At 37.7% G+C, this 13,068-nt stretch overlaps 2 protein-coding genes across 3 annotated transcripts; both read right to left on the reverse strand.

Annotated features, from left to right (window-relative positions):
• Nucleotides 1-1,333: 1,333 nt before the first annotated feature.
• Nucleotides 1,334-10,429, reverse strand: LOC116164882 (GILT-like protein 1). Of its 2 annotated transcripts, none has more exons than XM_031479129.1 (4): nucleotides 10,252-10,429; nucleotides 2,025-2,171; nucleotides 1,783-1,959; nucleotides 1,334-1,729 (listed from the first exon to the last, which is right to left on the reverse strand). In XM_031479129.1, the coding sequence occupies exons 1-4, from the start codon at nucleotides 10,294-10,296 to the stop codon at nucleotides 1,418-1,420; spliced, it is 681 nt and encodes a 226-aa protein (XP_031334989.1). In that variant the 5' UTR covers nucleotides 10,297-10,429; the 3' UTR covers nucleotides 1,334-1,417. The 2 variants fall into 2 exon arrangements, with proteins under 2 accessions (XP_031334989.1, XP_031334988.1); XM_031479128.1 differs by lacking the exon at nucleotides 10,252-10,429 and adding an exon at nucleotides 2,822-2,982.
• Nucleotides 10,430-11,918: 1,489 nt separating this feature from the next.
• Nucleotides 11,919-12,779, reverse strand: LOC116164883. Its single transcript, XM_031479131.1, has 3 exons — nucleotides 12,639-12,779; nucleotides 12,388-12,587; nucleotides 11,919-12,331 (listed from the first exon to the last, which is right to left on the reverse strand). Exons 1-3 carry the CDS (start codon nucleotides 12,733-12,735, stop codon nucleotides 12,011-12,013), a joined length of 618 nt encoding a protein of 205 aa, XP_031334991.1. The 5' UTR covers nucleotides 12,736-12,779; the 3' UTR covers nucleotides 11,919-12,010.
• Nucleotides 12,780-13,068: the final 289 nt, after the last annotated feature.

The following is a 13,068-nucleotide window of genomic DNA, read 5'->3' on the forward strand; positions in this document are numbered from 1 at the left end:
AAATTTCTCGGGAAAACACTTTTTCTTCTTAATTTTGGTGCGTAGAATCCAAAACAATTCGTACTTTTTCGATCAGACTGCTCAATCAAAAGTTAAGGACTAGAAACCAATTTCGAAAGAAAATTCAAAGGGCTGTAACTTTTGAACTAGTAGCCCAATCTTGGAACTGTTTGAAATTATGAATTCTACAGGCCACATTATCTATAAGAAAATTTTTTTCCCGGATCGATCTGAGACAATTTTTTTTTTTCGGGCCTCAAAAAAATTTTGTTTTTTGTCCTAGGGGCGAAATTAACCACTTTTTATAAGTCGCGCGTCTTCGAGAGATAGTCAACTTAGGGTGCCCAAAAGATACTTTCTGCTGCGTATTTTGGCACGCGGTTTAAGGTTTCATAAAATTCGAATCGCGGCCTTTCTTTTTCATGTCGCCAATAGAAGCTCCAGCCATGAGAAGTGCTGAAAAAATTGAATACCTACTTACTATCTTGTGGAGAGTTTTAGCGAAATGCACAAAATGGGTCAGAAGGGGGTATATACCGACAAAGGAAATGTAGTAGCCCCATACATGATTTTATTGATCTGGAGTTAAAACATCAAACGCGAATTGCGGGTGCACAGGACGTAAGTGGGAAACTGGGTACCTACTGGTTTGGCTAATAGAATGTTGATCTTCCACACAAAAATCCGCTGAACTGATAGTCCAGAAATGTTTAAAAAGTTACAGTGTATTTGCCATCCTAAGATTCGGGCAACTACCCAACTGGTAACAGTGAAATATGTACCTATAGCCAAAGAGTAATTATTAAGTATTCTTTGGTATAGCCAAGCAAACTGAAAGGTGTCAGAGATTACCTGGACCAAGAATATTATCTAAAACGAAAAATGTAAAATTAACAGACACAATTATAAATTAATAGAAACATTCAAAGGTTTGATATTCCAAAACCTATGATCAGTTTTCGAAATATTCACTTAGATTTAGTGGGACCACTTCCACGTCCACCATCAGATATAATAATTGATATTTACTAACAAGCATCGACCGATATACGAGGTTGATTGTAGTAAAGCAATTCCATTGAATTAGAACATTGGCGATGGCGAAGATTTAGAGTTTGTACCTAAAATCAATAATACGATACCTACAGAATAGATTGCATCCCGCATCTCAGTAGCTTTTTTTAATTATGGTGATCTGGTAGGAAAACCGACCTTTGTATTGAATGAGGGTTGGCGATTGCCTTATTATACCTACCTACTGGAAAACCTGCTATGGCGATTAAAAACAGGCCCAGTAGAACCCCTATTCACAATATGCACGCTTCTATATGGTTTTCCATTTTATTTCTATTACTCAAGAATTATTATAATAAAGTAAAGCGGTTTTGTTCTTACACATATGTATGTACATTTCAATTTAGAAGTAAAGACATAATGCCATCGTGAAAATGACACAGCTTAGCAAATATGAACTTTGTCTATTAGCAGTACTACCTTGATCTGTCGATTTCCTATGCGACAAATATTGTATTACCGCATCATGGAAATTATGCAAAGATGAACTCTGAACAAACGTGTCAAACTTGCCGTCAAAAATAATTGTAGGGATAAAGTCTAGGGGATATAGCGCTCGGGTTTCATTTCCATACTTTGCCAACAGGTTTGACCCTTTGGAACTCTCAACGCAATCGAGAATTTGTTTACTGGTCAGATTTAGATAAGTAACACACTGAAAACAATTAAGTTGAGCTTAGTTCAATGCAGGGTAATTAATAAACTAACCATATCCAATGCGTGAGTTGCTGATGAACGATAAGCCATCATCAGGCAATTCACATAGTCCACGGTTTTTGCTTGTTCCTGACTTTCATGTATACCGCAAGCATGAAGTTTGTTTCCGAGACATTCCTCCGGTCCATGTTGGCACTCAAACTGCCAATCTCCATTTTTCCAAGTGTGCTGTAAATTCACGATTAAGTAAGTAGGTACCTACCTATATCAAGTGGCGATTAATATTAACTTACCGATGCACGCCCATAAGGTACAAAATCCACTGTTAGTAACGAGTTAATTTTTTGGTAGGCTGGATAAAATTGATTATTTATAAAGTTGACGCTGTCTGGACAAAGGGCCTCATAGTAAATTGAAACTTTCACCACTTCTGAGTAAACCTAAAATGAAAGGTAGGTAGGTATAGTTGTTATATAGGTAAGTAGGAACTTTCCAACTCTTTTAAATAAGTTGCTTATACCGTTTGCTATTTACTAACAAAAAAGCAAAATCATTTTACCTATGCTCTCATGCGTATATAAAATTACATTAAACAATGTGCGCATTGTTAGAAAACCAATTTTTAAATTGCGCCACTGTGGCCATTAATTTTCCAGCACTATAGCAATACTTACCTTTTGTTTTAGTTAATTTTTACCTAGGTCAAGAATAACTAGTTTATTATCAAATTTCGGACATCGAGTAATATGGACGCTCTGCCATTCTAATATGTTAAAAGCAATAGACATTTTTTGCTTCATCTGCCTGGATATCCATAATTATTATGCGTGTACTAAACAAATATACATGTTATTTTGTTCTGATTTGCGGTTTGGATTTTGCTGTCATATCTACTTCAGTATTGATTATAGGAGAACAGTAAGCAGCCGATGAAATTTCGTAATCTATTCTGCAATAATCATTAACAATTTTAAACATTTGAAGTAAATTAAACAGTAATTGCAATTGTATGACTGTGCGATTTGCATGTTTCATTCATAGTCACACCCCAATGATATAAATATAGTACAAAATACACATATGTACATACTTGTATTGTTTGCAACACAGTAATTGACGTTAATAACACTAGTCTCATGACCGTAAGTGAGTGGATAGTGTTCCGGTTAAAACTTTTGTTACAATAAATTAATTTTTTTTCGTCTCGTATTATAAAGTTTCAACTTATCTATTCATCATCTCCATCTCTATATGTATTTTTGTAATTACACTCAAGGTTGAATAATTAAATTAATTACATTTTATTTTGTTTATAACTTACTATGTAGATATGCTGCTAAAAGTTCTGTTTTGCCAGTAGTAGGTACGAATTCTCACGAGGTTATATAGGTAGGTACTAATAAATTGTTTTTATGGAGATGCACCCAAAATACAATATAATCACGTTGTTCTGTTTTCAAATACAATGGAGAATTGGTAATTTTCCCTTTATCTTTGAGCCAGAATCTCAATTCAAAGGGATTTAATTTAATTTAATTTGAATATGAATAAGCTAATTTAATTATACAATTGCATAACGAGGTACCACTACCTATAAAGAATTTATAATTTGACACCCTTTGGCGAAAAATGAATTGAGATGGAATATTTAATTCATATGAACTACCTAACTCATACTCATCTGACAGAGCTGGCGAGACAAAGTCGAATTTGCATCTCGTAGTTGAAAATTAAGCAATTGTTTCCATGAATTGATACTGACTATTGATATAACAGTCCGAGAGCTGGTGACACAATTTAGAGAAGGCGTTTTACTCACGCCGAAATTATGAAAAATGAAAAAAAGGTTTTCGCCTAGTAACTTTAGCGCATTATCCATGAATTGATCAGTAGTATTTCCCAAAAGGTCATTTAACGAATTATTTATGTCTACAAAATATGGTGTAAATATTCTTATAAATAAGAAAATAACGAAGTTCGCGCATGTACACACCTGATGTTTAAAATATGGAATATGTTTGAATTTACTATAAGAATCTTTGGTTAAAATTTCCAGAAAATGTCTCAATAAATAAGAAAGTTGACATTGCGCAGTTTGCGTATGCGGACATTTGATTTTTAGAATATGCAATATGCTTGCCTTTACTAGAACCATCTGTGGGTAAAATTTCAAAGTAATATCTCCATAAATAGAAAGTTGGCATTGCGAGCAGACTGAGCATGCGCACATTAATCGTAAAGATTTTTTTGGTTGAAGCTATTAACTACCGAATGCAAAAAAACTAAATATCTTTATCAGCTTTAGTAGCTGTATAATACATTAACAATTTTTGGGTTTTAAAGTGTGACCGGACTATTATATATATCTACCTACTATATATGTATACTATTATTGTAAAAAAAGTTTTGTCAAACTGTGTGCCATATACTCGTAGTTCGTGGCTTCGGCGGCAGTATCCCAATTATGCTCACCTACTCAGGCCCGTTTCCCATAGAAACTGGTCTTGCCCCCACTGGAAATTATGGTTGATGGTTCCTTTACAAAAATTACAGGGGAAGTTTATATCAAAATCTTCTTAAATCCCGCTAGAAAAATACAGGCCATCCCTGCTACTTCATTCTGGCTACGGGCCTGCACCTACTTTTGCAATGTCTCAGATGAACAGCTACTTAGCTATTGGTAATAATATAACAAAATATCAGATAAATCTGGTTGAATGGTTGGAAAATATTGTTTTTCTGAAACTAGGTACCTACTTTAGAAACAACAACTTTAGTCTCTAAAAACGGCGAGGAAAATGTGATTTTCCTCTCTAGTGAGGAAAGTAAAAAACAATTGCTGTGTTAATCTTAAGAATTTAAAATTGAAACATGCGCGTATCTAGATTGCTGTGTGTCAAACTACATTATTCCATACCATAATTTTTTTAATTTTGATTGTAGTTTCAGAAAAAATTATGTGTAAAACTTGAGAAGAAAGTGATTGACACACTATGTAAATAACTATTTCCGGACTGCCTTGAATATTCTAAAAACAAACTCAAAATCGTTTCGCAACGGAAGCGCGCTGCAAATTCGAAGTGTTTTGAATTTGTGTATATTTCGATTGTTTTGAAGTACTCTTTATTCGTTTAGTTTAATTGGTTGCGTCAAAATGATAAGGGCCGGGAAAGCATAACCCTACAGCAGGGACATTGCAGCGTGTCGTAAAAGGGGACTAAACAACAGAGGGTCAGAGGGTCTTAGAGCAGGTAGATGGTTAGGGTGTGACAAAAAGGTAGATAAGGGGTGGGGGGAGGCGACAAATTTTACCGATTGATGCGACTTTTATTTTACAGGTATTACATACCTACATATAATATTGTAACGTGATTTATAAATTCGGGTTCGATTTATATCAATATTTATTAAACAGAACTAAAACACTATAAAATCCGTACAATTTATATCGATTATTTATATCACTCACACTTCGCAATTTATATTTCCGCGCTCGATGTTTACGTACTCGTTCGGTAGTAGACTGCCGCGATGTTCGGTCCGCAACCATTTATACACGCAAGCAATGTAAGTCCCGAACATTCTCGAATATTCCTACTATCGCGCGCGTAGAAAATTCCAGAGCGCCAAAGGCGACGTCATGTCTGGAGCATTTCCGTTACACTGCCCCCTTCTTAATTCTGGACGTCTCGTTCAGAAACTGCGTTAGTATTACTTTTTAATGCCTCGTGTCGGAATCTGCAGTCAGAGCCTGCTCGACAAACACCTTTCTTGAAAAAGTAACAGTCCACAGTTTTGCGGAGGGTCGTCCCCTGTGGGTTGAAGCAGCATACTGTAATTCGAACGCTAGTGTTTCTAAAAATCACTTCGATCATGGTTCGCACTATTTTCCAGTCCAACCCATCTAAACCACATCCAATCTTCGGGATCGCCAAGCTATTTATGTCATAGTATGCCATGAGTTTCTTTAAGCTTTTTAAAGCAGACCAGAGGTTTTCATAGGTGGGTTTGCCTTCTGACGTTTTCTTTGAAACCAAGTAGAACAAAGAGCGTTGACTATCTTCCAAGCGCAGTACTTTACCCACTCGTGGTCTTTGCTTTAACAACTCGTCCATTCTTCCAAATCTTTTCCGGAATACGGAAGCTATACCTCTACCCATGCGAAGGTCTTCGGCGACACAATGGGCGATGGAAACGTTAACCGGAAGCTCAAAAATATTTTGACAAATTTCCTGAGTAACGCCAAATCGAGCTTTCTTCCGCTGGGCGTAATTTGACATAAAATCGTTAAAGTTTGGCTCGATCCCAAAGCTGCGTTCCTCTTCTCGAATACCTCTAACTTCTTCGTTGTTGTTGGATCCGGCATATCGTGCGAGTCGATTAATGTGGACAACTTTCGGTTTCCGGTGGTTCATTCTGATACGATATATCACGTCATTTATTTTCTTGATCACCTCATACGGACCTTCCCATTGTCTTTGTAGCTTGGGAGAAAGACCTCTTCGTCTCTGTGGATTGTGCAGCCATACCAGATCTCCAGCTTCAAAAGTTTCATTGGCCGAGCGGAGGTTGTATTGATTTTTCATGCGATCGCTGACAATCTGAATATGACTTCTAGCCAAGTCGTGAATATCGTTCATCTTCGCCTTTAGTTGGTCAACATAATTTTCACCTGCGACATATTCTTCATGGGGTTTACGCCCAAACTCGAGATCACATGGAAGGCGTAGTTCACGACCCAACATAAGGCAGGCAGGAGTCTGACCCGTGGTCTCGTTGACGGCTGATCGATATGCCATAAGGAACAGGTGGAGGTACTGGTCCCAATTTTTCTGATGTTCTGCCACGACTTTTGAAAGATATTTACCCATCGTTCGATTCATTCTCTCCACCATTCCATCTGACTGAGGATGCAAAGGTGTTGTTCTTGTTTTATTGGCTCCTACCAATCGACAAACATCTTGGAACAAAGCCGATTCAAAGTTCCTTCCTTGGTCTGAATGGATTTCTATAGGAACACCAAAACGTGTAAAGAACTCCTTTACCAACACTTCTGCAACTGTTGCTGCCTCTTGGTTTGGAATAGCGTAAGCTTCAGTCCACTTTGTGAAATAATCCATAGCGACTAGGATATATTTATTTCCGCCATCTGTCTCGGGAAACGGTCCTGCGATATCGATAGCAACTCGTTCCATCGGACTACCAACGTTATACTGCCTCATGGGTGCCTTCTTCTTGGAAACTGGTCCGTTTCCAGTAGCACATAACTCACATTTTTGACACCATCGCCGGACATCTTCTTTACGGTTGACCCAATAGAATCGCTCACGTACCCTTTGCAACGTTTTCGTAATACCAAAGTGTCCTCCGGAAGCGCCGTCATGCAATTTTCGCAATACTTCCGACACTTTGCTTCTAGGTACTACTAATTGCAGCGTCGATTCGGTGCCATCTTCACTTTCAAGGGTCCTATACAACAGGTTGTCTTTCAGAGTCAGGCTATTCCATTGGCCCAATAACTCTTTACTTCAGGACTTGTGGCACTAATGTCTTGCCAGTCTGGTCTTTGTCCGTGGCGCATCCAATTCAGAACAGTTTTTATACTTGTGTCGTTTTCTTGGGCCGTTTTGATTTCGCTTGGCTTCCACTCCTCACTCTCTACAGTTGTTCGTCGCAGATGGCCAATCTTGTCTTCTATTTTAGAACAATGTGTGCAGTTGTCCTTGCACGGTCTTCTTGACAAAGCGTCTGCATTATTGTGAACTTTTCCAGACGACGAAATGTTTTCAGTGAAGATCGGGGCTTTGTTTCTGCAGGTCGACGATAGCCCCTTCCTGTCGACCTTTCCTAGTTTTCCGACTGCTGCAATGGTTTTTGGCAGTTGCGGCGAACGTGTCCAATCTCGCCGTGGTTCACGTTTCTTTGCCAGTGACTGTATTGCTTTATTGATCTTTTCTTCCACTACTTTACTGACCTTTTCTTCAAAACTTCCAGAGCCACCTTCCTCTTCGATTGTCCTTACCCGGCTGTCACTGCGAGGTTCCACCATACGTACTCGCGCACTTCCATGACTAGCTTTCTTGGCGGCTTCGAATTCTAACGCATGGGCCAAAGCTTTCTCAATTTTGTCGTGCCTAGCCAGTCTCAAAGCCTGCTGGGCATCTCCATCACGAACGGCATCGATAAATGTTTGTACAGCCAGTTGATCAAGAAAGCTCTCCGGTGCCGTAGGGTATGCCAATCGAATCAGTCTAGCGATGTCCGCTTCAAGTTCCTGCAAACTTTCTCCAGGTTTCTGCATTCGGTTCTTGACTTGGGCATAGTAAACTTGCTGAAGGTGTTTATCGCCATATAGCATTTCGAGTCGCGCTACTATTTGTTGGAAGTTCTGTTGATCCTCGGGGATGGTCCGCAACACATCCAGAGCATCTCCTCTCAGAGCAAGAATCAGGGCGGTAGTTTTGTCTTGAAGAGTCCATTTATTTGCCGCAGCCGCTGCCTCAAACTGTCGAACGTACGTGGTCCAAGGAATCTTACCATCAAAAGTAGGTGGCTTTACTCGGGCTTGCTGAACGTCGCCTTCTACTCTTGTATTTGTTTCTGGGTCGACCTTCTTGTAATGAGTAGACTGTGGCACCTCAAGAAGACGGTCCATCAGTACTTCATCTGGGGCACTACTAGTACGCTCTTCCGTAGTCAGTCGCAAGAATTGCTCGCGCAGCTCTTCATACTTGTGCTCAATCTCAACGAATGTTGCTTTAAATGTTTTGGAAACTTCCGTAATTCTATCTTCAACTTTTTCTTCAATTGATTTAGAGACTTCTTCGATAATCTTTCTAGAATTTTCCTCCATCTTTTCGAACTTCTCGTCCATTTTTCTAGAATTTTCCTCAATCTTCTCGAACTTCTCTTGAATATTTCTAGAATTTTCTTCATTAATCTTTCTAGAATTTTCTTCCATCTTCTCGAACTTCTCTTGGTTGCTTTTCATTTCTTGTTGCAACACCTGTTGGCCATTTTGGATTTGCTGGAGCAAATTGAGCATCGTTTCTTCCATTTTAGCGGCAGCAGATCTTGTTACAGGCATACACAAGCACAAGCACTTAATTTAATCTTACTTTTAATTAATTTAATTAATCCCACTTCTGACACCAATGTAACGTTATTTATAAATTCGGGTTCGATTTATATCAATATTTATTAAACAGAACTAAAACACTATAAAATCCGTACAATTTATATCGATTATTTATATCACTCACACTTCGCAATTTATATTTCCGCGCTCGATGTTTACGTACTCGTTCGGTAGTAGACTGCCGCGATGTTCGGTCCGCAACCATTTATACACGCAAGCAATGTAAGTCCAGTACATTGTCGAATATTCGCGCGCGTAGAAAATTCCAGAGCGCCAAAGGCGACGTCATGTCTGGAGCATTTCCGTTACAATATATAGGTACTTACATAACAACGGGTTGTAAAAACCCATTCGGATCTCCGGAGGAGACAGTATTTGAGGAACCCTACAAAAAGTGCAAAAAGGAAACTAAGAATAGAAACATGGAACGTTAGATCCCTAATAGGAGCAGAAAAGTTAGAATCCTATCCAAATTTATATACCCACTGTTTCTTCATAGCAAAGAGTAACCATCATAGCATTCAGCAAGTGCTAAAATTAATTATGGACTGCAATTTGCAGTGGTAGTGTTTTCTCTTGTAGCATCTCTGCAAGGAATTAATAAACCTTCAAAATTCCGTCGTGAGATGTACACTAAGCCTTTCTTGTGGTTTACAATTCAGAATTACAATTCCTTTTGCAAATTTTGGATTTATTTTAAGTACCAAATATAGAATTAAATCACGAATCAAAGTAAAATTGGCCACTTTTAGGACAAAAGTGATTAGAATTAAAATTGTGGTAACGAATCACAGTATATTCAAAGCTGTAGACAAAGCAAAGAACGAAATACAAATAGGTACCTACTAGGGCGCAAAAATAAGCACGGAGGACTGCAGTTGAGGAAGGTCAATTTCAGACGTTTTGGTTTTGTTATTGATTGGCATTTTACTTGTAGCGTCTATCCTTTTCCAACAGCTTTCCAGTGCTTTGCTAAGCTTTAACATGTTTGATGTGTTGTAGGTAGATATGGGAATAAACACTTAACATTAAATCACACATGAGAAGGTACACCGACAGACGTTGTCTATGTTGGGCCTATCATGAAATTATTTCGTAGTAGTAGTAGGTACAGAACAGTTGTGCCAATCTGAGAAAACCACCTCAATTCCGGTCCGTCTGGATCAATTCGCAGTAAACTACGGTTGCTACTATAATTTAGCGAATAAGTAGATATCTAAAGACTACCTTTTACTTCCAATTTAATTCAAAAAAAGCATCCTGTCTAAAATTAACTTATCACGCATGTGTTGTGTCATGTAAATAATGTGATCGCTCTCTGTTATCATCAGTTTTACGTCATGCATCACTTAGATTTATGAATAATTGATATAATTACTTACTTGTATTGCTTGCAGTAACGTAACTAACAACAGCAGTAGCCTCATTGCTATAATGCTGATCTGAATATGGAATGCTTAGTATAGTTTCGTTGTATACTCTTTGGTATAGTGCAGCTTTGGAAGACTCTACTAGACTAAATACTTCATGTCGGTGTATCTACATTGGATCTTATCTCACTTTTTCCATCTCCATGTTTTTTGTGGAAGTCTTTGTGATATACTTTATTAAGCAAATGTCACGCGGGCATCATAAATCTTGCTTTCTGACTGTTAGTTGATTCATGTTCTTTACATAAAGATGGGGAAACAGTTCCATTTGCGAATATTTTATACACCCCCTATCTCAAAATAGCAAGCTCAGGCTGGCCCTCCAATATTGCGTGTGAGTGGCAGAGTGGAATTCTGTACACCCCCAAAGTGTCCGGCATGTTGGGTCCACAAGGACCGATGTAAGTGCGTGTTCCAAACAAGCTAAGACATGCTATTAAGGCACTTTGTGTTTTCTAAATGCCGTGTTATACCCCTGCTATTTCGCATGGAATAAGTAACATCAAATTACTATCTTTCTTACCTTCGTCTATAGTCCAGGCGTCAGAGATCGAAAATGGTGCGATTGATGAAATGATTCCTAGGGACTTTTTTTCGTCAATTACTTAAATAATATGGATTGATATAAAAAATTAGGACGAAGTCATAGCTGGAAGTTTTGAATTTTCATTGAAATTGTGAGTTAATTCACGATTGTCTACAATCATACAATAATATAATAATACTATGTTCATATGTGAATGCAGGCTTTTCCACAAAATCTAAATGTGAAAAAGGATGCCTGTTGGTGAAAAATCACAAGCCACAATCATATTGGGAGTTGGGTTTAATTTTATTAATATACCTACCTAGTTTTACTTCGGTTACTCCATATTGGTGATGATTCCGTCTGTGTATGAGGGAAATCTAACTTTAGTATTTTGTAAATTTATGTTTAAAAGTTTTTAGAAAGCTCATATAGGCAATAATGTAGTCTTGTTCCCAGAATCTACCTCAAAGTTCTGAAATGTGTTGTCAAGTTTGTCAAGGCTTCTTATCATTTTTAAGTTTTTCTAAAGTTCTCCTCTAATTATTACCGTGTTCCCCTCAAGCCCATTTCGATTTCTTCTTAACCGCACTTCTCAACAAATAAAACGTAATTACTGCGCTAAAAGAGATAGGAAGTATTTTCCCATGGCTTCGGTTAAAAAATCGCTTTCGATCGCCTCGGTCGATCAGGTGTAGATAGATTTTTTTAACCGCTAAAGTTGCTGTCCGAAATAATTCCCTAATAGGACCGCCAAGACAACAGAAATATTCTTCCACAGGCTTGTACCGTTTCCATCCGGTGTGAGAAGAGGAAGGGAAAGTTCTGCAGATAAACTACTCTCCTTTCCCGGCACGGGAAACATCGCCACTGTATATTTCCAAAAATCCCTAATTTAGTAAACTACCCAATTTTTTACAACTTACATTTTAACTTCTTTCTCTTCTTCTCAAGATTATAATGGATGCAGCTGAGATTAAAAAAGAACAGGCAAGGACAGTGCATGGGAGAGGGCATCGGAGGTTACCGCCACCTTTATTATCATCGCTGGTCGCGAATTTATGGGATCTACAAAAAAGGTAAATAGATGAAATATTGAAAATGTTCTCTTTATTTTCATATAGGAGTATTTTACGTACTGCGTAAACGAAACATAAATAGTTGAAATTTAATTTCATCCTCGCTTTATACAGCATTGGGTTCAAGAAACCTCACGTCGATTCGTCCACGCTCAGTACTATTAGCACAGTAGTCATATATTAAAATCTCATAACTTTGGTATATAGTTTCCTTAGACTTGTATGGTATACTCAGACCTCGGTGAGGAGTGTTATGATTGAAGACCTTGCCCAGAATTATTTCCGATTCATGGTTCACTCTACCAATATTTAAAACATACCCGGCTTCATTACCTCCAATTACTAAATGGTAATCGCTTAATAGATGACTTTTAGAGTTTTCAGTGGGAATCCATTTATATCTGTTATGGTGAGGGCTGCATAAAACCTAAAACAGTTTTTATTTTAACAATTAGAAAGGCATCTCATACTTAAATTTTTTACTTTCACAAATGTATCGGTGACAAATGAGGAGCCACCACCTGATGCCAAAAAGTGCTTCGATCCTTTATATATTGTTGATGGGAGCAGCCCAAATCTTGAGTGATACATTTGTCCGATGTATGTACGTTGATTGGCTTTATCAAATCCTCCGGGTATAGCATCAGAAGGTATGACACCAAGGTACTCGCGCCAATAATAGTCTAATGGAATATTCTTGATTCACATTATTTTAATAATAATTATGTGCTTACCAGGAATGGCATTGTCACGATCAATGTCGCTACAGTTTTTAAATGCTGCTTTTTCCTCTATAAGAAGAGTGACAAAAAAGACTAAAAACAATCTCATATTTACTACTGGTTATACAGATTGATTATAACAACAAACCTACGTATTAGGTATTTATAAATGATCATTGGATAGTGTTATCAATTATTACTGACCTTTTAAGGAATTCCCCATCATTACAGATTAGATCATTCAAAATATGTCCTACATAGAAGAATTCTGTTAATAAAATTGGAATCAAGGCGAACAATGTAATATTTTATAAAACTAATTCTATTACTAATTTAACTCGCAATTTTTTTGGACGTGAACAATGACGGAGACGGACGCAAAATCATTTTTTAATACTCGTAGATACATAGGTATCTAGAGTATACAAAGATAATAGCATAG

The sequence above is a fragment of the Photinus pyralis genome, unplaced genomic scaffold, assembly GCF_008802855.1.
Source record: "Photinus pyralis isolate 1611_PpyrPB1 unplaced genomic scaffold, Ppyr1.3 Ppyr1.4_LG2, whole genome shotgun sequence".
Classification (NCBI taxonomy): Eukaryota; Metazoa; Arthropoda; class Insecta; order Coleoptera; family Lampyridae; genus Photinus; species Photinus pyralis.

Excerpts from the sequence above, each read along its gene's own strand:
- LOC116164883 (XM_031479131.1), bottom strand. The coding sequence starts at position 12,735 with ATGAGATTGTTTTTAGTCTTTTTTGTCACTCTTCTTATAGAGGAAAAA. Across the intron at positions 12,588-12,638 it reads TCGTGACAATGCCATTCCTG|ACTATTATTGGCGCGAGTAC; the intron begins GTAAGCACATAA and ends ATATTCCATTAG. Across the intron at positions 12,332-12,387 it reads TCACCGATACATTTGTGAAA|GTTTTATGCAGCCCTCACCA; the intron begins GTAAAAAATTTA and ends AAACTGTTTTAG.
- LOC116164882 (XM_031479128.1), bottom strand. The coding sequence starts at position 2,869 with ATGAGACTAGTGTTATTAACGTCAATTACTGTGTTGCAAACAATACAA. Across the intron at positions 1,960-2,024 it reads TACCTTATGGGCGTGCATCG|CACACTTGGAAAAATGGAGA; the intron begins GTAAGTTAATAT and ends GTGAATTTACAG. Across the intron at positions 1,730-1,782 it reads CAACTCACGCATTGGATATG|TGTGTTACTTATCTAAATCT; the intron begins GTTAGTTTATTA and ends AATTGTTTTCAG.